Source organism: Cynocephalus volans, chromosome 10 (assembly GCF_027409185.1).
Source record: "Cynocephalus volans isolate mCynVol1 chromosome 10, mCynVol1.pri, whole genome shotgun sequence".
Classification (NCBI taxonomy): Eukaryota; Metazoa; Chordata; class Mammalia; order Dermoptera; family Cynocephalidae; genus Cynocephalus; species Cynocephalus volans.
In genome coordinates this window covers 93,405,709-93,428,493 of record NC_084469.1, presented here as the reverse complement: position 1 = coordinate 93,428,493, position 22,785 = coordinate 93,405,709, and the positions used below count along the sequence as shown (strand labels likewise).

General features: G+C 61.3%; 3 protein-coding genes across 4 annotated transcripts in view; 2 read left to right on the top strand and 1 right to left on the bottom strand.

The window, feature by feature from the left end:
* Nucleotides 1-537: 537 nt before the first annotated feature.
* KISS1R (KISS1 receptor) lies at nt 538-3,305 on the top strand. The gene is given in 6 exon segments (XM_063108957.1): nt 538-784; nt 1,581-1,705; nt 2,243-2,378; nt 2,462-2,694; nt 2,860-3,253; nt 3,256-3,305. Coding segments are annotated over 6 exon segments (1,185 nt in total).
* Nucleotides 3,306-4,748: 1,443 nt separating this feature from the next.
* Nucleotides 4,749-13,862, bottom strand: LOC134387496 (proline-rich protein 2-like). The gene is made up of 6 exons (XM_063109951.1): nt 13,693-13,862; nt 11,633-11,774; nt 10,707-10,884; nt 10,324-10,622; nt 8,696-8,848; nt 4,749-4,937 (listed from the first exon to the last, which is right to left on the bottom strand). Exons 1-6 carry the CDS (start codon nt 13,860-13,862, stop codon nt 4,749-4,751), a joined length of 1,131 nt encoding a protein of 376 aa, XP_062966021.1.
* Nucleotides 10,297-22,785, top strand: part of ARID3A (AT-rich interaction domain 3A) — a 33,125-nt gene continuing 20,636 nt past the window's right edge. Inside the window, exons 1-3 of one of the 2 annotated variants that reach the window (XM_063111622.1) lie at nt 10,297-10,369; nt 13,615-14,249; nt 15,036-15,366. In XM_063111622.1, coding sequence (XP_062967692.1) covers nt 13,861-14,249; nt 15,036-15,366 — 720 coding nt within the window. In that variant the 5' untranslated portion in view covers nt 10,297-10,369; nt 13,615-13,860. Of the gene's footprint in view, nt 10,370-10,401; nt 10,480-13,614; nt 14,250-15,035; nt 15,367-22,785 lie in introns of those variants that run through there. The other variant, XM_063111621.1, reaches the window with a different exon arrangement.

Here is a 22,785-nt window from a genome sequence, read left to right as displayed (position 1 = left end):
TCACCACAAGCTGGAACCCACCCACCTGGAGCTCCAGTCCCTTGGAAAGCCAAAGTCACTGCCCTTAACTAGCCTTTGTTTCTGTGCCTTCGCCCAGGCTGCTAGTCCTGCCCAGGAGTCTCCGTTCGTCCAGGGTCCACAGCAGCCAACCCCTGCCCTGCTGCGCTCCCAACCCCTTCCTTCGGCCCCGGTCCCCTCCTGCGTCTCACCCTGACAGCGCACTGGGGAGCGGGGGACGAGGTGGGAGGGTGCTGCGCTGGTGAATGAAGGGCGCGCAGGCAGGGAGAGCGGCCGCCGGAGAGGTGGGAAGGCGGGGACAAGGGGGGGACAAGGGGTATAAACGCGGGGCCGCTGCGGCGCCAGCATTGGAGCCGTTTAGCTCAACGGAGCCGCCCTCCGGACCCCGCGGCCTCCGGCAGAGACCTTTCCCGGACTCCGCGGGCGCATCCCCGGCGGGCGGCAGACAGAAGGGTCCCAGCGGCGGTTCCGGGGCGCAATCCAGGAGGGCGGCCGGGAGGAGGAGGGCGGCCAGAGGCCATGCGCGCCCCGGCCACGTCGGAGCCCAACGCGTCCTGGTGGGCGCCGGCCAACGCGTCGGGCTGCCCGGGCTGCGGTGCCAACGCCTCGGACGACGGCACGGGCCCGGCGCCGCGGACCGTAGACGCCTGGCTCGTGCCCCTTTTCTTTGCTGCGCTGATGCTGCTCGGCCTGGCAGGGAACTCGCTTGTCATCTACGTCATCTGTCGCCACAAGCAAATGCGGACGGTGACCAACTTCTATATCGGTGAGGAGCCGGGCGCGGCGCCGCGCCTGCCTGCCACTCCCGGGGTCGCCACGAGGGCAGAGTGGCCACGGGCGCCCGCTAGCTCCGCAGGGGGCGCCTCCCAGACCCGCTCTCTCCTGCAGGGCTCCCCCGCCACCCTGGTGTCCTTTCCAGATCGTCTCTTTACTTTAGGCTAGAGGTCGCCAACTCCAGGGTTGGCGCTCCCGTGCCTTCTGGAAGGAAGGGGGTGGGGATCGTGGGCACCCAGAAACAGCCCTGCCGCTCGCGGAAGTTGTCTGATTGCAGTGTGGTCCTGTGACACGGTGTCCGCTGAACAAAAGGCGTGGAGGGTGGGGACTGGCTTAGCCTGCCGTCTCAGTTTGCGACCCCTGCCCCAGTGGCTCTCTGAGCCTCAGTTTGCGTGTTGGTGCGATAGTGGGGTGCCCTACCCGGCACGGGTGTGCGCTCAGAGTTGCTGTTCTATGGCAGCTGTTGCGCCAGCACCACAGTCTCCAACTTGCACAGGAGGAAACTGAGGCTCAGAGGAGCAATGACCTGGTCAGGTTCTCCCAGCCCGGACAGGGGCGACCAGGAATGGCTATGAAACCCGTGCAGGGAGGTGTTTGATCTGCAAAGGGAGACGAGGGGGTGCCCCAACTTCTCTGGCCGAGGGTGTCCGAAGCCGCTCGGGCAGCCTTCCCGAGCCGTCGTGCTGGTCACTTGGACACGGGTGGGGCCAGGGGGCTGGACCAAGGGCGCTGCGCTGTTCTGCTGCCCTTGCGCCCGCTTCCAGCGCGCGCGCGTCCCCCACCCGCAGCCAACCTGGCGGCCACGGATGTGACCTTCCTGCTGTGCTGTGTGCCCTTCACGGCTCTGCTCTACCCGCTGCCCGCCTGGGTGCTGGGCGACTTCATGTGCAAGTTCGTCAACTACATCCAGCAGGTGCGCGGGCCGGGGAGACGGACTCGGGGAGTCAAGCGCGGGGAGCGGGACCGGGCAGGTGGGAGGAGTGTGGGTGCGGGCGCGGCGGGACCGAGGGCAGGCCGGAGAGGGTCTTGGGGGGCCCAGCATCGGGGGCGCGGATAGAGTCCGGGTGGGCGCGGTGGAGGTGGGGCCTGGACGCGGAGAGGGGGCGCGGGGCGGGGCAATGGGGAAGGATACAGACGGGGACCGGGTGACGGAGGGAGGGGGCGGCAGGTGGGCACGGGGAGGCGACTAGGGCCCTGCAGCTTCTTGCCCCGCCTGCCCCGCCAACCCATGAGGGCGCTGTCTCTTCAGACCCCCAATGGCTCCCTCACTTCCTCCACCCTCTTGGGCTCCCCTCGCAGTTCCCCCCTGCTCCTGCCCCCCTGAACCCGTGGCCACTGGACATCCCCACCCAGGACACGTCCCGTGTGTGCCTGAGTGGTCGGACGTGTGGGGGGACCGGCGGGGTGGACGGGCAGGGCGGGCTCCGCACCCGGCTCCCGGCTCTCCCAGGTCTCGGTGCAGGCCACGTGCGCCACGCTGACCGCGATGAGCGTGGACCGCTGGTACGTGACGGTGTTCCCGCTGCGCGCCCTGCACCGCCGCACGCCCCGCCTGGCGCTGGCCGTCAGCCTCAGCATCTGGGTGGGTGAGTGCAGCCGGGGACCGCGCGGGGTGGGGGGACAAGTCCTCGTGCCCCGGGCGCGGTCTTCCTCACGTCGTGTGGCGCAGGCTCGGCGGCCGTGTCCGCGCCGGTGCTCGCCCTGCACCGCCTCTCGCCCGGGCCGCGCACCTACTGCAGCGAGGCCTTCCCCAGCCGCGCGCTGGAGCGCGCCTTCGCGCTCTACAACCTGCTGGCGCTCTACCTCCTGCCGCTGCTCGCCACCTGCGCCTGCTACGGGGCCATGCTGCGCCACCTGGGCCGGGCCGCCGTGCGCCCCGCGCCCGCCGACGGTGCCCTGCAGGTGCGCGGACTGCGGGGCGGGCGCAGGGGTGGGAGCGCACCCGGGGATTCTGAGCTGGCAGGTACGGAGGGGCTGCGGGTGGGCCAGGGAGCGGCGCTCAGAGGGGTTGGCCCCGCGCGCCCTCAGCCCTTCCCTCTAACCACCGCCTCCCACCCCGCACCCCAGGGACGGCGGCTGGCGCAGCGCGCGGGCGCCGTGCGGGCCAAGGTCTCGCGGCTGGTGGCGGCCGTGGTCCTGCTCTTCGCCGCCTGCTGGGGCCCGATCCAGCTGTTCCTGGTGCTGCAGGCGCTGGGCCCGGCGGGTGCCTGGCACCCCCGCAGCTACGCCGCCTACGCGCTCAAGACTTGGGCGCACTGCATGTCCTACAGCAGCTCGGCTCTGAACCCGCTGCTCTACGCCTTCCTGGGCTCCCACTTCCGACAGGCCTTCCGCCGCGTCTGTCCCTGCGCGCCTCGACGCCCCCGCCGGCCCCACCGGCCCGGACCCTCAGACCCCGCCGCCCCCCACGCCGAGGTGCACCGCCTGGCCCCTGCCAGGACGCCGAAGCCGGGAGCGGTGGGCCCGCAGCACGCGGGCTGTGTGTCCCAGGGCAGCACGGTGCCCCTCTCTGAGCAGACTCTGTGAGAATCGGAAAGGGCGGGGGCTGCTTAAACAGAAGTTATTGCTCTCTTGTTAATAGCTTTTTTTTTTTTTTTTTTAAGATGACCGGTAAGGGGATCTCAACCCTTGGCTTGGTGTTGTCAGCACCACGCTCAGCCAGTGAGCGAACGGGCCATCCCTATATGGGATCCGAACCCGTGGCCTTGGTGTTGTCAGCACCGCACTCTCCCGAGTGAGCCACGGGCCGGCCCTATTAATAGCTTTATTGTTGTCCAAGATAATCAGTGAAAATGTTTTGTCCTCTAACGTTTGGTACGGGTTTGCCGCGATGTCTGCTATTGATATTGTAATCATTATTTCTGTATTTCTCGAAATTGAAGATGCCCCAATACCGATACTTTCTGGATCTTTCAGAAAGTGTCATGTTTTCACACACTGTTTTGTGGTTGACTGTAAGATTGTTAGATCCGTCCACTCTCAGAGATATTAAAATGCAAAAACAACACGCACCTTAGAATTTGTGAGATTAAGTATTATAACTGCTCCCTGGTGAGTGTGCAGAGTCTCCGCTGCTGGGGAAATCATGGATATCAATCAATAAATCAGTCCTCCCTGGACCACAGCACACAGAGCTGCCCTGGCAAGAGACTGACACAAACCACCCCAAACAGATTTGTAGACCAGCATCCATTTATTAACTCCAGGATTCTGTGGGGTGACTGGGCTAAGCCAGATGGTTCTTCTGACCCACGTGGCACTGACTGCGGTTGCTGGGGCTGGAGCAGGAAGGCCTGAGAAAATTTTGCTCTACTGGAGGGCAACTGGGGGAATCCTCCATGTGGTTTCTTGGGCTTCCTTCCAACATGGCAGTCTTGAGAAGTCAGACTTATTCTTTAGCAGAAGCTTCCAAAAGGAGGTGGAAGCTACACAGGCTCTTAAGGCCTGAGCACAGAAGTCCCACAAGGTCTCTTCTGTCACACTGTGTGGCTTGGAGCTGTCACAAGTACCATCCAGATTGAAGGGGGCGGGAAGAGCCCACCTCTTGGTGGGTGCAGCTGTGGTGCCCCTCGGAAGGGGAGGCATTCGGGCAGGCTCCCCTCAAGCCCTGCACCCCTTCGGACAAGTGCCCCTCTCTTTCAGGGCCCCAGTCCTCCCAAATTTGCTGAGATGCTAATGTGAGACCAACAGGCCAAAATATCAGGTGGTTTTGACACTGACCTAAAGCTTGTTTGTTCTGGTCTTCAAGACCTCCTGGACTGGGCTGTAGGTGAGGATGAAATTTTCTCCTTTGCTCACAAGCCCTGCCCAACTCTTCCCCCCACCACCCCGAACTTACACTCTCAACTGTGGCTTCTTGAAATGCTATCATCCTTCTTGCCTCTGGCCATTGGCACAGGCTGTTTTCTCTTTCTTGCTGGGTGCACCCCACTGCCACTTATCCATCAAGTCTCAGCTCAGTCGCCTCCTCCTGCAGGAAGTCCTCCTGGATTCCTCCAGTCTCGGTCAGGTGCATCCTCTGGGCCTGCCCAGGGCTGCCCAGCATCATGGGTGTGCTCACCTTGTACTATAGCTGCTGGAGACATGTCTGACTTGCTCCCCGGTGTGACCCCAGGGCCCCGCACACAGTAGGGCTGAATAAATATCTGTGGGATGAATGACCAAGCGTGTTGGGGTATGCATAGAGAGATGTGATGGATTTCTCTGTGAAAAACAAATTTGTTGAAAAAGCACACTTAAAGGAGGACTCTTGGACCTCTATCCCAGGAAAAGGACAACTTACACAAAGGCTGGTACACAAATGCTCACAGCAGTTTTATCTTTCATTGCCCCAAACTGGAAACAACCTAGTTGTCCTTCAACAGGTAAACGGTTAAACAAATGAAGGGAGTGATCGGTTAGCTCGGCTGGGTAGAGCGTGGTGCTGACAACACTCAGCTCAAGATTCAGGTTGCTGCACCAGCCACCAGGGAAAACAAAGTTAAGGGAACCGTGGTGCATCACATCATGGAATTCCACTCAGCAGTAAAAGGGAACAAACTACAAACTACTGATAAATCCAGTGACTTGGATGGATCTCCAGGAATTATGCTAAGCAAAAAAGCCAGTCTCCACGAGGTCACATGATATATGATTCCATTTACATAACTTTTTTTTTTTTTTTGGTGGCTGGTACAGGGATCTGAACCTCTGACCTTGATGTTACAAGGTGGCTCTCTATCCAACTGAGCTAACCGGCCAGCCCCTTATATGACATTCTTGAAATGACAAAATGACTGAAATGGAGCCTGCGATTAAGGATGATGATGGGGGTGAGGGGGGTTCCCATGAAGGACCCTTGTGATGGAACCCACAATTGTGATACAGTTTTGCAGAACTGGACCCACGTCGCGTCCGCCTCCCGCCTGGGAGTTTGTGCCACAGTTTTGTGAGACGTTACTAGGGAGCCTAGGGAGGCGCACACCAGATTCCGCTGCATCGTGTCCTATACTTAGGAGACATGTGCAAGTACAATTATATCAACACACACAGTCTGAAAACAGTCTGAAAACTGATCGTGTGTTCCGCTAGACCCTGTTTTCAGAGCCCCTTGTGTGTGCCAGGCTCATCACTCCAGAGTCTCTGCCTCCAGCCGCACCCTCCCGGAGCTGCTGTCTAGTTGGTGATGGGGCCGTAAGTGGAAAACTGCCTAGAGAGAAGCAGAACACATGTGCCCATTGTCGGTAACCAGGAGCCTGACCTTGGTGGTGGTGGTGGGACTCCAGGAGGGCTCCCTGGAGGAGGTGAATCTGGGAAATAGTAACTGAGCTCCGAGGTGGGGGAAGCGTGTGCATCAGATGGAGGGTGCAGCCAGTGCAAAGGCCCTGGGGCACGTGTGTCTGGTGGATTTGAGGGATACGGAGGAAGCCCGTGGGACTAGAGTGGGGAGAAGAGGGGAGATGAGAGGGGGCTGAGGACAGATAGGTGGTGGGGACTTTGCAAGCACCAGGACGAGTTGGGTTTTCCCCCTGGCAGCGAGGAGAACCATGGGAAGCTTCTAAGTGGGGAGGGACATGGGGAAGGACACAGACATTTTTCAATTTCTTATTCCATCTCCGTGACTATTCTAATCTATTGGGCTTCCAGGACCAGGCATGACTGCAGCTGACCTGGGGGTGGGGCTGGGAACTGGGCCACAGCATGGGGATAAGGGTGGGTGTCTGGGTGGGGAGGGAGCGGAGTGACCCTGAGACCCACCCTGGGGTGGAGGAGGACAGGATGAGGGCAGATGGCCAGCTCAGTTTTGGAGAAGCCCATGGATACAGTTGCTAGACTTAGCAAATGAAAATATAGGACTGGCAGGTATGTGATTATTTTTTTGGCGGGGGGTTGGCTGGCTGGTATGGGGATCCAAACCCGTGACCTTGGTGTTATAACACCACGGTCTAACCAACTGAGCTAACCCGCCAGCCCCCATGGACTTGCAGTTATGTGAGTTGCAGAGAAACAGCAAATACTTTTTTAGCACAGATGCTTGACTTACAGCGGGGCAACGTCTCGATAAACCTATTGCAAGTTGAAAATATCGTTAAGTTGAACATGCATTTAATACACTTAAGCTACTGAACACCATAGCTTAGCTTAGCCTACATTAAACGTGCTCAGAACACTTACATTAGCCTACAGTTGGGCAAAGTCGTCCAACACAAAGCCTGCTTTATAATAAATGCTGATGATCTCATGTGATTTATTGAACTCGGCTGAAAGTGAAAAGCAGAATAATCATATGGGTGCTCGAGTACGGTTTCTACTGGACGTGTATCACTTTCACACCATCCTAAAGTCAAAAAATCTTAAGTGGAACCATCCTGAGTCAGGGACTGTCTGTGTAAGTATGTCCCATGCCATATGTGGGACACTTACAGTAAAACATTTCTGTTGTTTAACTGAAATTCAAATTTAACTGGGAGTCTTGCATTTTATCTGGCAACCCTGGAGTATTCAAAAGCAGCTAAAGAAGAGAAAAAATTGCTCTGGGGACCTCAGTTTCCCCAAATCTAAATCGGGAAACTCGTTTTCAGGTGTGACGGCGCCACCTAGCGGCCACTGGATCTGACCCGCCCACCAACTGCAGCCCCGCCCACCGACTGCAGCCCCAGGGGGGCCCAGCAGGTGGCGCAAACACCCCGCGGAGGTTTCCGGACACTACAAATGTTTCTTGGGAGTCCAGGGGGTCCCCAGCGTCTGAAAGGGGGGGTGTCGCTCATTCGTACCCCAACCTGGACCCCGGGTGAGAGTATCCCCGCTGAGAAATGGGACAAGCAGGGCTGCTTTATTAATTTCCCGCGTCCGAGGCATTTTTGTTTTGAGGGCCCCTTCTATGAAACAATATTTAAAATGACTTTTTTTTTTTTTAAGATGACCGGTAAGGGGATCTTAACCCTTGACTTGGTGTTGTCAGCACCACGCTCAGCCAGTGAGCGAACCGGCCATCCCTATACAGGATCCGAACCCGCGGCCTTGGTGTTATCAGCACCGCACTCTCCCGAGTGAGCCATGGACCGGCCCTAAAATGACATTTTAAGGTTGCCTCGGTATTAAGACGAATATAATTTAGGTTGGATGCATGATTATATATTCGTTATTATTATACTCGGGTTTATTTCTTTCCTCTTTTAAAATAAATTAAAATTACATTTTCTCGGGCCTCCTGTACCCAAGGCGGGGGTGAGATGTATAATAGAAAAGCCTCAGTGAATATAAACGGGGTGATGGGATGGGGGCTATGCCTGACGCTGGGGTTGGGTGAAGATCAGGCTGGTTTTCTGGGGGAGGGGGGGGTTGTCCCAAACCTACAGGGACACCACAAGACGGTCTGGCCAGGAAACCTTATAGGGCTGCGGTTGCTGTACCCATTTTGCAGCTTGAGAAACAGAGTCAGACAGGGACCTGCACTGACCTAAATTCACAGGCTGCCCACCCTCCCGCCGGGGAATTCGCGACATCCTCGGATACGGTGGAGCCAGCAAGTCTGTGTATAAATTCCCAGCTCCCTCCCTGGGCTAAAAATAGGAGCCCCCCCACTGGAGGCAGCTGCGGATCCTGCAGCCCCTCACCCTCCTGGGCCCCAGCTACCAGGACCACAGCTTCCCCTGGGGAAATGGGGGCGGGGGCACTGATCGTCCTAACCTTCAGGCTAATGATTCCCCGACCCTGCCTCCTGCCTTTCGAAGTGTAATGCCCAAAACTACCGTACAGGGGATGAATTAATATTGACCCACTTTACAGAGGGAGAAACTAAGGCACAGAGAGCCCAGGTGGGGCAGAGGGTGATGTATGGTGGGTTCGTCTTTGCTGGGAGGGGACTCTCCTGCACCTGGGAGACCCGAGCTGGGGCCTAGCCCAGTAGGGCCCACCCCCTTACCTGGGCCTCAGGGAGAGTCTCTAAACTGCAGATGTCTCGCGCCCCGCCCTCAGGGATGGGGGTCAGCTGCGGTTGGGTGTTTAACAGCCTCAAGGTGGAGGCTCCACAGCCACCTGCTACCATTAGGCTACACATGGTCCTGGGGCCGGAGGCCTGGGTTCCGGAAAGGGGCGGGTAAGACTCTGGCCCTGGGATGAGGGGCCACTCTGCAGCCCCCAAGTCACTGGACTTGGGAATACCCTGGAGCGTGGGCTTGAAAGTTTGGGGGGTGACGCGCACTGTGGGGGTGGGGCTGAGACAGCGGCAACGCTGTGTGCCTTCGGGAAAAGGAAGGAGGTTGCCCGCGACCCCCATCTCTCGAGCCCCGCCTGTTGGGACCCTCGAGAAGGGGGCCCCTCCACCCGTCCGCCCTCCACGCTGTCGCGTGGCTCCTGTCTGGGCTGGAGCCTGGGGCCCTGCGATCAGCCCGCTGGGGTCGCCTCCTGCTGGGCTCACACTCCCCACACACACCCCCACCGCCTTCCTCGCACCCGGCTCTGCGCCTCAGTTTCCTGCTCTACGAAATGGGGACAAGGACAGTCTCCACTCCATAGAGATGCGCGGGTTGAACACTTGAATCAACCTCACGCACTGGGCACGTGGCCGGGCCGCCAGCGCTCACACCACGACAGTTACTATTAAACTATTAGGATCAGGAGGACAATCTGGTCTCCTGGACCGTGGGTTGTCAGGCTCCCAAGAGGTGGTGACAGTCCGGGGTAGGGGTCGTCCGGATTTCACGAGGAGCCTTTCCGGGGACCCCTGCACCTTTGCTTGGGCCGTGCCCCCCACCTGCCGCGGTTCCCTCTCCGAGACCCCTCCCCACACCCACCGGGCTGCGCCCCCAGGGCAGGGCCCTGGCTCCCTTCCACCGACCTCGCCCACTCTCCGTTCTTTTCGTCGTCACCGTAGCTCGGTTATTCACCGAGTCTTCAATCCCCATTTTACAGACTTGGAAACTGAGGCTCTGGGGGGGGTGCAGTCTCTCTCTCCAGGTCGCGCAGTCTAAGGGGCAGAGGTGAAACTCCAAGCCCCGTAGGCCCATCCTAGGGCTAAGTAAGATAGGGGGAGAGGGTCGGGGACCCGGCTGCGAGACCCACCCACCCCCAGCCCGCTCTGGAGGAGGCCCAACCCCCTGACCCTCCCGCTCCGGCGCTCTCAGCCCCGCCCCCGCCCTCGGTGCCCTCTGCGCTCCGGGCCGCAGCGCGCACTTTGCCCACCGTCCCTAGGCAGGGGGCGGGGCGTCCCGCGGAGCTGTTCCCCTTCCCTTTTATTATTTATTATCCCTTAAAGGGGCCACGACCTGAAATTTTCCGTCCACTCTTCTCCCGGTCCCCAAGCCCCTTTGGCTGATCGTGCATCGTCGGACCGAGCGCGGGGGGCAACGGGGCGTCCGGGGAAGGAGGAGGGGGCCTCGCGAGACGCCCCCCCCGAACCCCCCGCGTCCCGGGCCGCGGCGCTGAATCACCGGCGAGGTATTTGCATCTGAGAGCGATTTGTCACCCGGTGATTTGTCTGCGGGGCGGTGAGCGCCCGGGTGGGGGGAGGGGAGGGCGGGGGGGGCCGTCCGCGCGCACGGAGCTTCTCACCAATCCGGCGGATGGGGGTGTAGACGCGGACGCGGCGGGCGGCTCGGTGAGTCGGCGCGCGGCACGACCCCGGCGGGCTGGGCGGCCCGGAGCCAGCGCCGGGGAGGCCAGGCGGGGCCGGGCAGGGGACATGCGACCCCCGAGCCGACCTGCGCGGTAAGGCTTGGGCGGGGTGGGGGTCAGGCTGCCCTCGCACCGCGCGGGTTCCGGCCCCGGGCTGGGCGCCAGTGCGCCCTGGGAACCCCACTGGGGTGGGGGGTCCCCGAAGTTAGGCAGAGACGTGGGTGGGGGGTCTGGGACTGGGAGGGCGGCCCCAACAGGTGGGGTTTCGGGGGGTCTTCCCTGCGGCCCGGATGGAGACCTCACCCCTCATCAGATCGCACTGGGGCGCACCGGGGGTCGCGGGTGCGCGCTCCCCCGGCGGAAGGAAATGGGCTCCGTGCGCGCGCGAGGGGCTGCACCCCGCGGTTTTATTCTTCGGAATTGGGTGTTTGTGCGGGACCCCCCGGAGGGGAGGGCGCGCGGCGGCGGGGGGGACAGTTCCCCGCGACCCTCCCCAGCCTGCGGGGTTTATGGATCTAGTGCCGGCTCCGGGGCAGAGAGGGGCCCCCGTGCTCCCAGGAAGACGCCCCCGAGTCGGTGCCCCCCAGACACAAAAGCGGGCGAGGGCGGCGCGTGTGTGTCAACGCCAACGACCCCGGCGGCGGGTTTGTCAACATCTTCCGTTTTTAGCAGCTCGGGCCCGGGGGTGCCACCCCCCCCAACCCATGCAAATCGGCCGCTTTCCAAGAAGCCTTTGAGGTCCGCGCCGCGCCGGGGGTTTTGCCGTTTGATTTCTTCTCCGTCTTGAGTTTTTCTTCTCTGGCTTCCTCCGGGGCGCTCGCCCCCCACTTTCTTGGCGCCCCCCCTCCCCAGCTTTCTGCCCCGCCCCTCCCCCTCCTTTTCCCTCCGTGGAATGAGGGGCCCCTTTCGCCACCCGCGGGCCCCCGAGGCTTGCTCAACTCTTTAAATAACCGTGTTTTGCAAGGCCCTGCCCGAGCGGGTGACCTCTCTCTCCCGCGGCCTGGGGGGGGAGGGTGTGGCCCTGGGTCCCTCCCGCCTCCCGCCCCCCAGCCGGGTCCCAGCGACCACCGGCACCCAGTCCCTGCCTCTCCCAAAAGGGCTATCATAAAGTGGGGTGGGGGGGCAGAGGACAAAGGGCTCGTGGGGGCAGGGTCTAGAGGGAGTGGGTGTCGCCAGCTTAGGGTTAATGGCAGCAATGGGGGGGCCCAGGCCAGGGCCCAGGGGTGCATGGGGGGTTCCCACCTACCCCCTCCACCGGCCCCAACGTGGAGCCCTGGTCCTGCTCCCCTCCCCCCACCCAGCGACCCGGAAGGGTCATTAAACCCAGCAGGCTTGGGAAGGGGGGCGGTGGGGGAGTGGCTTCCTCTGGCCTCTTCCTTCTGCACCCCCTGAAGAGGGGGGGGCGTTGCCTGGAGCGTTTCCGTGGGGGGGGGCTTGTCCTGAAATTGTCAAAGGTGGAGGAGGGGCGATAGACCAGACCAGACACTGGGCCAGAAATGTCCCCTCAGCACTTCTTGGGGCGGGTGGGGGGGTGACCGCCAGCCCCTGGGGTGGTGGGGCTGGGTGCTGCTTTTGCGGCCTCTGGAGGACGAGGTTGTTTTCTCCAGCGCCATGCCCCTTGAGAAGGTCTTTGTGCCCAGGGATCTCTGCCCCACCGGACAGACAGGGACAGACAAGGACAGAGGGGACCACTGGGGCCCTTTAGGCATGTGACCTCCTCCCCTTCCCCACAGAGGCCACCCACCTGCCTCCCCCCATTGTGCTTTTACCCACAGGGCTGGAAGTCCCTGGGGATCTTCGTAAAGGGTGTCTGGGGAGAAGGGGTGACTGCTGGGTTCCCTGTGGCTTCTGCAGGGCTCCTCCCATGATTGGAGGGGTCTATGCTGCACAAGACGCCTCTGGGTGGGGTCAGGCAGGTCACCAGAGGGATCCAGAGTGCGGCCAGCTACCAGGAGCCTCTGCTCACTGGGTGGCTGTGGCCCCAGTCCTCTCCCCTCTCTGGGCCCCTCTGCCCCCGGAGGGGTTTATGAGCCGTGAGGGTTCATTTGCCAGGTTAGGGGTTAGGGGTGGCCTCCTGGACCCTTCCTCCTTGGAGGAGGTTCAGCTCCCCACTCCCCGCTGTCCTCACAATGTACCGTCTGTACAGCTAGGGTGTCACGGCCGGGCCTGTTGGGTTCTGCCTGATTTGTTTTATTGGCGGCCTGGGTGGGTGGGGATGTGGCCTGAGCTTGGGCGGGGGGCTGGGGTGGGACCCAGGTCCTGGCTATGGGACATCCCTCCCTGCCCGGAGCCCTGGCAATTAGGGCTTGGGGTGGGTAGAAGGGCACCTAGGCTGGGGCCAGGGTGTGTTGCATTCTGGATCATTTGCCCACTTGGAGTCCCAGAGGACTGGGGAACTCCAGACCCCTGTCCTCCTGCAGAGGGTGTGGGTTCACTGTGGGAAGCTGTGACCGTGACCCAGACCCAGGGTCAAGTCCTGGCCTTCTATGTCCTCAAGCCCCAGTTTTCCTCATCTGTAAAAAGGGGACTGCCCTGGTGCCTCCATCCCTGGTGAGCACAGCGAGGTGGGTGCTATTATCCAGGCCGTTTTGCAGGTGGGGAAACTGAGGCCCAGAGAGGTTGAGGCTTAGGCGTCTCTGACAGAGGATGCGTGCGTGAATGGGGGAGGTTTAGCTCTGGGCCTGTGTACAGCCAGTGCTCAATCTGGATGAGCCATCACCTCTGTTAGTCTGAGAAAGGACTGTCTGGACCAGGCTGCTCCAACATGGGTGCTAGTAGCTCCTGGAACTTGGAACCAGAACCTAGACCCCTCCTGGACACTGGGGCCCATGGCCAGCTGTAGCCAATCAGAGGCAGGGAATGCCTGCCCCCCGCCCCCCCCCCCCCCCCCCCCCGCCACAGCCCTGCTTGTGAAGCAATAATCCAAGCCTTGATTGGGTGGGCACAGTTGGGGACAACGTGTTTTTCTGTGGAATAGACAGGTGGAGACCTTGAGACCTTTGGGAATCCCGTATGAGGAGACCCTGTTACCCAGGCCCGTTGGAAGGTGGACAGAGGGGGCAGATGGAGAGAGTGTGCTCCTCTGCCTCCAGGGAGGCCACCAGTTTTGCATCCCAATGACAGCGGAGATGAGGGATTTTCCCAGAGGCCCTTGTGGGCCGATGCCAGTGGAAAGGACAGGGCAGAGGGCTCCGGTGTGGTCTGACCGTCTCTCTTGCCTCCCCCCAGGTTTCTGCAAACACGTGAGTGAGTCTGATGCCTGCCGCTGCTCCCTGGTGCCCAGTGTGAGAGGAAGGCATGCCGCACCAGACTTCAGCCTGAGCCCGGCGGCCCCCGCCCCCACCCCCCGCCACGCTGCACTGCCCCAGCTCCCCCGCGGCCCCCACACTGCAGTGCGGTCGGGCCCCCTCCCCGCAGGGGCCGCCCCCGCCACCCACCCCTGGTGCCCGGGGTGGTGGCCCGGCCCGCAGAGCCATGAAGCTGCAGGCCGTGATGGAGACGCTCTTACAGAGGCAGCAGCGGGCCCGCCAGGAGCTGGAAGCCCGGCAGCAGCCGACCCCCGACCCCCCCACTGGTCCCCCGGCCCGGGCACGGGCCACCCCCGATGAGGACAGAGAGCCTGAGAATGCTCGCATGCAGCGGGCACAGATGGCTGCGCTGGCCGCTATGCGGGCTGCTGCCGCAGGTCTCGGACATCCACCCAGCCCCGGTGGCTCTGAGGATGGGCCACCAGGCTCTGAGGACGAGGACACAGCCCGGGAGGGGACACCAGGCTCTCCCACCCTGCCAGGCAGAGGCAGGAAAGGGCCCGGACGCACCGAAGGAGACGGGCACTTTGAGGACGTGGGCTCTGACGATGACCTGTGAGTTGGGGTCTGGGGGGCTGTTGACACCTGTCAGTCTTGCTCATCGAGGGAGTGCTTATTGAGCATGTAGCGCATACGAGAGACATAACCTGTCCATCTAGCATGGGAGCTGCGGTCACATATGAAACGTGTCTGGGGGACCGACATTCTCCATTTTTAACTCTCTTCTATTTTTATTAATTTGAAACGGCCCAGCCCCACGTGGCTATGCCTTCAGCAGCAGGGGCAGGCAAAGGCTGCAACCTGGGTGGGACCTGCCCAGAGTGTGCATCCCACTGGGACCTGCTGAGGGCCTGCTTGCTGCAAGATTGCGAGTTGGGCACTTGGGAGACCCCGGTGGTCTGGGGGATCCAGTCTCTGTGGGTAGAGGTGGGCGAAGTTGTCTCTGAAGAGGGGACAACCTCGAGGAGGGGAAGGGAGCTGGGGAACGGCATGCCTGGTGAGGGAACAGCCTGAGCAAAGGCCCTGAGGCAGGAACCAGCTCAACGTGCTGATTTTCAAGGCCCAGCAAGGAAGCCCATGCGGCAGTGGGGAGCCAGGGCGGGGAGGCAGCCCAGGCAGGTGGGGGCCGGGGCTTATGCTGAAGGGGCAGCTCTCGCCTTCTGAGCTAATTGTTGGGAACAAAACGTGCTGGCCGGTTTTCTCTGCAGCCTGAGCCGGTAGGGGCCCCGCTGTCCCTGTTTTCAGGGACAGACACTGAGGTTGGGATGGGAGTGGACCTTGCCCCGGGGCTGGGATGCGCTGGTGTCTTCTCCCCTGACTTGTGCCCTCTGCCTGCCCCAGGAAGCCAAAATGGGAAGAGGAGCTGGAGGAAGACCTTGGGGATGAGGAGGAGGACGAGGAGGATGATTATGAGGACGAGGACGAGGAGGAGGAGGAGGAAGAGGAGGAGGGGCTGGGTCCCCCGGGCCCCGCCAGCCTGGGCTCCACAGCCCTGTTCCCCCGCAAGGCGCAGCCTCCCCAGGCCTTCCGCGGCGATGGCATTCCCAGGGCACTGGGTGGCTCGGAGCGGCCGGGACCCAGCCCGGCTCACCCTGGAGGGGCCGCCCATGTGGCGCCCCAGCTGCAGCCACCTGACCACGGGGACTGGACCTATGAGGAGCAATTCAAGCAGGTGGGCCGCGCGTCGCCATGGGGGTGAGGGCGTCCCCTTCCCATCGGCCGTGTTCCAGGCCTGGTTCCCGGGAGCTGCTGTGGGCCAGGCTTCAAGACGGGCAAGGGGCTCACACGACTGAGACTCATTTGCAGGGGTGGGGTGGACCGGCCGTCAGATGCGCTGCCCTGCAGATCAGTGGGCAACGCCAGCCGGGACGGAGAGGTTTGGGCACAGCATGGGAGGCGGGTCTGAGGGAGGGACACAGGCCCAGCAGCTCGACGGGGCGTGGCACATGTTGGTGAAGCCCAGAGGGTGGGCCATGCGGATAGAGCTCGGAGCTCAGTGACACGGGACAGGGCCTTATCTATCACGTGGACTCTGGTGTGTGGAGAGCCATGGGGTTTGTGCAGGGGGTGGCCACGTGGGTGCTGGGAAAAGTGCAACAGCTCCCCGGGGCTATGGGAGGCAGCAGCTGGGCGTGGTTTCAGGGGGGAGACCAGGACCAGGCCATCAGGGGGGTCTCGGGGACCCCTGAGAGGTGGCCTCAGGGGTTCCCTGGACTCCAGGAGGATGAGGAGGAAGTAGGGGCCGCCCTGGCCCTTCACTGCAGGCAGCCAGGCCAGAGGAAGTGGCCAGCCAGAGGAGCCTTTGAAGTTGGGCCTTGCTGGGCTGGGCAGATGGAAACCAGATGGCGTTGGGGGCAGCCAGCCGGGCCTGCATTCCAGCCCTCGGCCAGCTGGGCCCTGCCCCAACCTCCTGGCGCAGCCAGTGGGAGCTGCTCCCTGGCCCAGGACCTGAACCCTGTCCAGGCTCTGCGGCGAGGACCAGCCCTGGGGAGCCTCAGGCAGCCCCGTCCAGAGCCTGGGTTTCCAGAATTGGCTCTGAGACACCGATACGATAGGGCGCTGTAACCCCAGAGTCAGAAACCCAGAGATCAAGTAAAGAACTGGGCATTGGACACAGCGTGGGGGGAACGGGCCAGGGCTGCCATTGGGAGGTAGAAAAGCAGACAGATGGGGCTCCGGGAGGTGGGCGCTGCTCGGGCAAAGGCCTGGAGGCAGAAGGGAGAGCTTCCAGGAACTGGGAGGGAGGGTTCGCCCTCGGGCATTGCCCCGGCCACCCGCCCTCCAGGGAAGCTTCCTCCGGGCTGGGTGGGTGACCTGGCCTCTCAGCTCCTTGTGGGGGTAACTCCCTGAGGATGTGATTGGCCTCAGCCAGCTGCCTGTCCTGTGCCTCAGTTTCTCTCCTCTGCAGAAGGAGATGCTCAAACCCCTGGTCCCGTTTTTGCAGATGAGGACACTTAGGCTAGTGTTATGGGGGAGGGGTCTCCGGGCACCGAGTTTGTGATGTTCGTTGAGTTTGGGTAACAAGTGTGCACGTCGAGGGTGGATTGTATTTATTTATTCAGCCAATATTTGCTGTCTGTCCTGCACCCAGCCCTTGGGAGCCCGAGGCTGGGGGGCTGGGGCTGGACAGACATCTCCATCTCTGCAGGCTGAGCCCAGAGGGATAGACAAGGCTGAGTTGGCCCTTGTGGGGTCAAAGGTCAATAAGACCCCCCTGGATGCCACATCTGGTTGGCCCCAGCCCCCACGGCCCAGCACTGATGGTGGAGTTTTTGGGTGGTCAGGCTGGACCAAGCAGGGAGAGGGGGCAGCAGGGACGAGGATCAGGTGTTCGTTGGGAACTGAGCCCGGCTGGCCACAGGAGCCCTCGTCCAGCTTGTCTGGGGGCCACCCCAGGTCAGCAGTTACAGGTGCCACAGAGGGAGGGGCTGTCCAGGGGTTTTTCTGCAACAACGAGCCAATATGGGGAAACTGAGGCCAGGGGGAAGGCAGGGAACTGAAGTGTCCTGACATCAGGCGCCTGTGCTTAGCGAACACCTGCATGCCCAGCTCCCCAGCTGCCTCTCCCCAGGGCCTGGCGTTTTGTGGTAGGAAAGGTTAGTGCAATGGTACGTGGGTCACAATAAGGTGGGTGGGGGGCATGGAGGCATCTGGCAGTTTGGGGGGGACTCTCAGGGTGGGACATTGGGCCGAGCCCTGTGCGGTGTGTGCGGATAAAGAGTGTAGCTTGCAGAGGAAATGGCCCGTGTAAAGGCCCTGCGGCGGGACTGAGCTGGGCTCATGTGTAGGAGCCAGATACCGCCCCCTGGCTGGGGGCTGGGTCCCGCAGGAGGTGGGACTGGATTCCAAGAAGATGGGTGTCAAGGGAGGGTCCTGAAGTCTGGGCTGTTTCTTCAGCCATCTGTGGCAGGGCCAGTTGTGGGTGCTGCGTCCCGTCCAGCTGGCCAGGCACCTGTGCAACCAATGTCAACAGCGGCCTGGGCCCAGCCTGCCAGGCAGATGTTGGGGCCCTCCCCACCCCACCCCTGGCTGGGCTCGTGTTGACTCTGGAGCCTGCCCCACCCCCTTCCTGGCACGTGGCAGCTCTGGCCAGCTGGCCGCCGGCTTGGCACCGCCTCGGCCTTTTCCTCCCGGGTCTTGGCAGGGCCTGGGGCTGACTTCCGCCCACAAATCCTCGACAGCTGGGAGATTCGGCAGTCGGCTGTGGGTCTGGGGGGCAGCCAGGCCGGGGAGGGGCCGGGAGGAGCAGGTTTCCTTGAAAACCTGGAACCTCCTGTGCTGTGGGGCCCGGGGACGTGCACTGAGGGAGCCGCTGGCAGGGGATCAGGGTGTGTCACAGGCGCCTTTAGGATCTCCACCTCCTGGCGTGGGAGGTTGTAGCATGCTGGCACTTCCTGACATCCGCGCGGCCACGCCGGGAGTCCCCAAAGTGGCCATCGTGGGATTTTAAACGGGCAGACTCTTTAATCACAGCTCTTCGGCTGCTTAAGGATTCAAAACTTTAGTCTCAACGACTTGAATGGATTTTAAGTAAATCACTTAAAAAAATAGCTTTAGTAAGATACAACTTAAATACTGTACAATGCACCCACGCAGAGTGCACGGTTTGTTGGTTTTTAGTATCTTCACAGACATGTGCAGCAAAGGCCACAGTCAAGTTTAGAACATTTTTATCACCTCCAAAATAAACCCTGTCCTCTTTAGCTGTTGTCCCCCTAACCCACCATCCCCCAGCAACCACGAATCCACTTTCTGTCTCTGTGGATCGGCCTGTTCTGGACGTTTCCTGTCAATGGAGTCACACACTGTGTGGCCTTTTGTGTCTGGCGTCTGTCACTGAGTGTGACGTGTTTAAGGTCCATCCCCGTGGTAGCGTGTGTCAGAGCCTCGTTCCTGTTCATGGCTGAGTGACGTTCCCGTGTGTGGAGGGACCGCGCTGTGTGTCCACTCCTCCGCTGGTGGACGCTTGGGCTGTTTCTAACGTTTGGCTCCGTAACGCTGTGCAAGTTTCTGTGTGGACGTATGTTTTCGTTTCTCTTGGGTGTACATGCGGGAGTGGAGAAGCTGGGTCATATGATGACTTCATTTTTACTGGTAGAGGAACCGCCGGACGCTTTCCCTGGCGGCTGCCCTGTGTGTGTTCCCAACAGCCTTGCGCGAGGGTTCCAGTTCCTTTGCATCGTCACCAACACGTGTCGTCTTGACCTTTTGGTTCCCGCTGTCCTCATGAGGGTGGTGTGGTGTCTCATTGTGATTTTGATTTCCATTAAAGGTTGGGACTTTTTTCCCCCTGCTTTTCCAGGTAAAGTCTGCCCACCGCATAACTCGCTCATGAGCACAGACATGGCGGTACCAGCTGATGATCTGTCGCTGAACTACGTGTAGGCGGCAGACTGAGCGTTTTATATTTGTATCCTCATTTGATCCCACAAGGAAGGAATCGTGGCCTCCATTGTGCAGATGGGGAAACTGAGGCACAGGGCGATCCAGTCACTTGCCCACAGTCAGATGGGGGAGGTGTCAGAGCTGGGATTTGACCCCAAGAGGTGCTGCCCCCAGCACCCGCCAGAGTGGTCCTGGAAAGGTGGACGGGTGGCCAAGGGAACCACCCTCCCTGAGCCTCGGTTTCCTTTGTATGAGATGAAGGAGGTTAGTCCAGGGCCGATCAACTGGGCAGATCTGGATGCCACCCTCCCATCCAGGCCTCAGGATCCAGTGGCTGGACATGTGTAGACAGCAGGGCAGGACAGCCACCAGCAGCCTGCAGTGTGAGGCCGGACACACGCAGCCAGCCCAGCCTCCCCACCCCCTGCCGGCCTCTGTGGCACATTTAATTCCCATGCACATCCCGCTCTGCCCCAACACGCTTTGGCCCCAGCAGCAGGTTCAGGCATCTGTTTGTTGTTTGCCTGTCGTAAACAATACCGCAGTGAACACCTCTGGGCTTGCGAGAGTTGCTTGGGGCAGTGTGGAGTGGGGGTGGGGAGCTGGAGTTGCCAGCGCTCCGAGACGAGGCGGCAGATTCTTTCCCCTTCCTGCCTGGGAGACCTTCAGGCTGGTGGGAGCCACAGCTGGACACTGGTACTTTCTGCCCAGAGGAAGGGGCATTGGAGCTGGGGTCTTGCAGAATGTAGAGGACTTAGCAGATGGACAGAGAAGGGCAGGGCCTGTTGCTTGGAACAGAGTGACTGGAGCATGAAACGTGAGAGGAAGAAACGGGTGGAATGAATATTGGGGCAAACCAAAGTTGAGCTCAAAGGGCATCTTGGCAGAGTTTGTAGCTGGGGAGGGAGGAAGATGCTGGGAGGACCCTTCTGGAGCCTGTGCTGGGGACAGAATGGAGGAGTCCAGGGTCCAGGCAGGAGCAGGAGACGCCAGCACTGCAGCTGGGCCTCCGGGACCAGGGGAGGAGGATGGGTTAGACTTTTTCCAGTGGAGGGGGTGTTCCAGATGACCGCACAGCCTGGGCAGAGGCCTGGAGGCCAGGCACCAGGTCCTGTGCATGATGCTGTCTGGCATATTTGAGACAGAGAGGGTTTGTTGAGAGGGCCGGGCGCCAGATCCGTGGGGGCCAGCCTCAGAGCCAGGTGTCTTCCCAGAGTTCTGGGAGCCCTGGGCCATTGAGGCGGGAAAGAGGGGTGTCGGGAAGCCCCTCCGGCACCCAGCCCTCCTACCCGGGCAGCGCCTGCCTCATCAAAGCCGCTGTGGCTGCTGGCGCGGAGCCAGCCGGGCCGTGGCGGGTGCATGGAGGGTGCCCGCCCACCAGCCCCTGGCACCATGCCCCGGCCCGTGCCAGCCCTGAGAACCGAGCTGACTCAGCCGGAAGAACCTTATCTGGCCCCTGCGCCACCACCCGGCCGCCAGGTCACCACCGCGGGGTCACCGCCGCCGTGGCCTGGCCCCATGCCCACCGCCCGGTCCCCACCCCGGTGGCCACTGCCAAGCGCCTGGCCCCGCCCCACGCTTTCTAATAACACACGCGGCGGCTCGAGGGAGCGGTGCCCGGCGGGCAGAGCCGAATGGGGCAGGCGGGAGCGGGCGTGGGAGCTGTGTGCATACGTGTGGATGGGCACTGAGCACGCCAGCCAGGGGACGTGGTGGCCGGCATGTTGGGGTCCAGGGCAGTGTCTGTGCCCCTGTAAACTGGGCATCTGCTGGTGTCCGTGGGCCTCGTGTCCATGGCCATGTGTGGCCCATATGCACAACCTGAGGCCACATGGCCCCATCTGGTGGCATCATTTGTATATATCTGTCATCTCAGGTGCCTGCTGGTGTGGCTCTGTGTGTACCATGTGACATGGCAAACTGTACATGTCCTTGTCTCACGTGGACACATCAGGGAGGGTGTCTGGTGTATGAACATGTGTGGGTGGCTTGAGTCCGGGCACCCCTGCATGCGTCTGCTCCCGTGTCCTGCGTGTCCGTGGGCACGTTGGGGTGATGGTCTCCTGCAGCAATTCTTTTGGGATGTGGCTGTGCATGTGCATGTCTGGGGTATCTGCAGGCATGTGTGCGTGTGCGTGTGCCTGCGCACAGAGGTGCTTATGTGTCTGGGGACCTTGCATGCCTGCCACTGACCCAGTAGGCCCTTTGAAATGTGAGGTGGCCGTGGGACCTGTTAACCATTAGCCCCGGTGCCTGCTTGGAAAGTCACGTTGTCCTGGTCAGTGGTTTGGATCAGCCGGAGGGGCACAGGTTGGCCACGCCCCTGTCCACTGTGGGCTCTGGGCAGTCATTGCTGATACAGCCCCAGTGACCACTGAGGGATGGACAGGGCCATGGTGGGGGGGTATGCACCCTCTCTAGTCCAGAGGTGCCACCTGGTGTCTCAGTTTCCCCGCCTGATACAAAGGACCTATTTCTGAAACCCTTCAACCCCCTAAAATTCTCTGACTCTTGACCCCGACCCACAGGGGACACTTGATTGTGTAGCTGGGGGTGCCAGCCCAGTGGGTGGGCACGCACAGGGCAGAGGGGCGGGTGTGGACCGCCCCTTCTCCGCATGCTCGGCTGCTCACGGCCAGAGGACAATTGGGGGTCATGGGGTTAAACGGTAACTAATCTGGCCATTGAAGGCCTCGGTGCCGGGACACAGCCTTGCCCCCGTGGTCAGGGCTGAGCTGGGGGTCTGAGGGGCCAAGGGGCTGGGCAGGGAGGGTGTGGGGTGGGCAGCCCCTGCAGGCTGCCCCTCTGTCCACTCGTGCACAGTGAGCTCCCCTGGGACGCAGGCCCTGGGCCCAGATGCGGCCACTGTGGCCACAGTGGGCAGAAGACAAGTGAAAAACCATGTTCCAGAAGAAACCTGTCCTGTGTTGTCCTGTCCCCCAAATCTCACGACTGTCCACAAGTTCAGAGTGGGAACTCATTTGGAGGTAGGGTCTTTGCAGATGGAGTTAGTTAGAATGAGGTCCTTAGGGTGGGACCTAATCCAGTGACTGGTGTCCTTGTAAAAAAGAGGAAATTTGGACACAGACACAGAGGAGAAGCCACATGAAGACAGAGGCAGAGACTGGAGGGATGTGGCCACAAGCCAAGGGATGCCTGGAGCCCCCAGAAGCTGGAAGAGGCAGGAAGGACCCTCCCCTGGAGCCTCTGGAGGGAATGTGGCCCTGCCACACTTGGATCTCAGACTCCGGGCTCCAGAACTGAGAGAGCGTAAATCTCTGTCGTTTTAAGCCTCCTGCTTTGTGGCACTTTGTGTCAGCTGCCCTGGGAAGCTCATACAAAACCCACAAGGGGCAGATTCTTAGGGAGCCACATGCCGTGGTGGCATGGACAGGCTTTGACACTGCCAGGCCACAGGACATAGAGGGCCCCGACCCAGTCACCTGCAGAACCCTCTTTGGGATTAGTCTGGGACCTGGGGACCCGGACTGTCCTGCCAGTGGAGCCGTGAGATGGGTTAGGGCTCTGCCTGCCCATGTGCACGCACGTATGTCTGAGCGCGGCCCTTCCACGGCGTCGATGGAGCGCCTGCTGTATGCCAGCCTGTTTGGGCGCTGTGGACACATCTGTGGACAAAGGAGGCAGAACTTCCTGCCCTTGTGGCGCTGGAGGCCAGGGGACTGTGGCGGCGGGGTGGGGCGGGGCG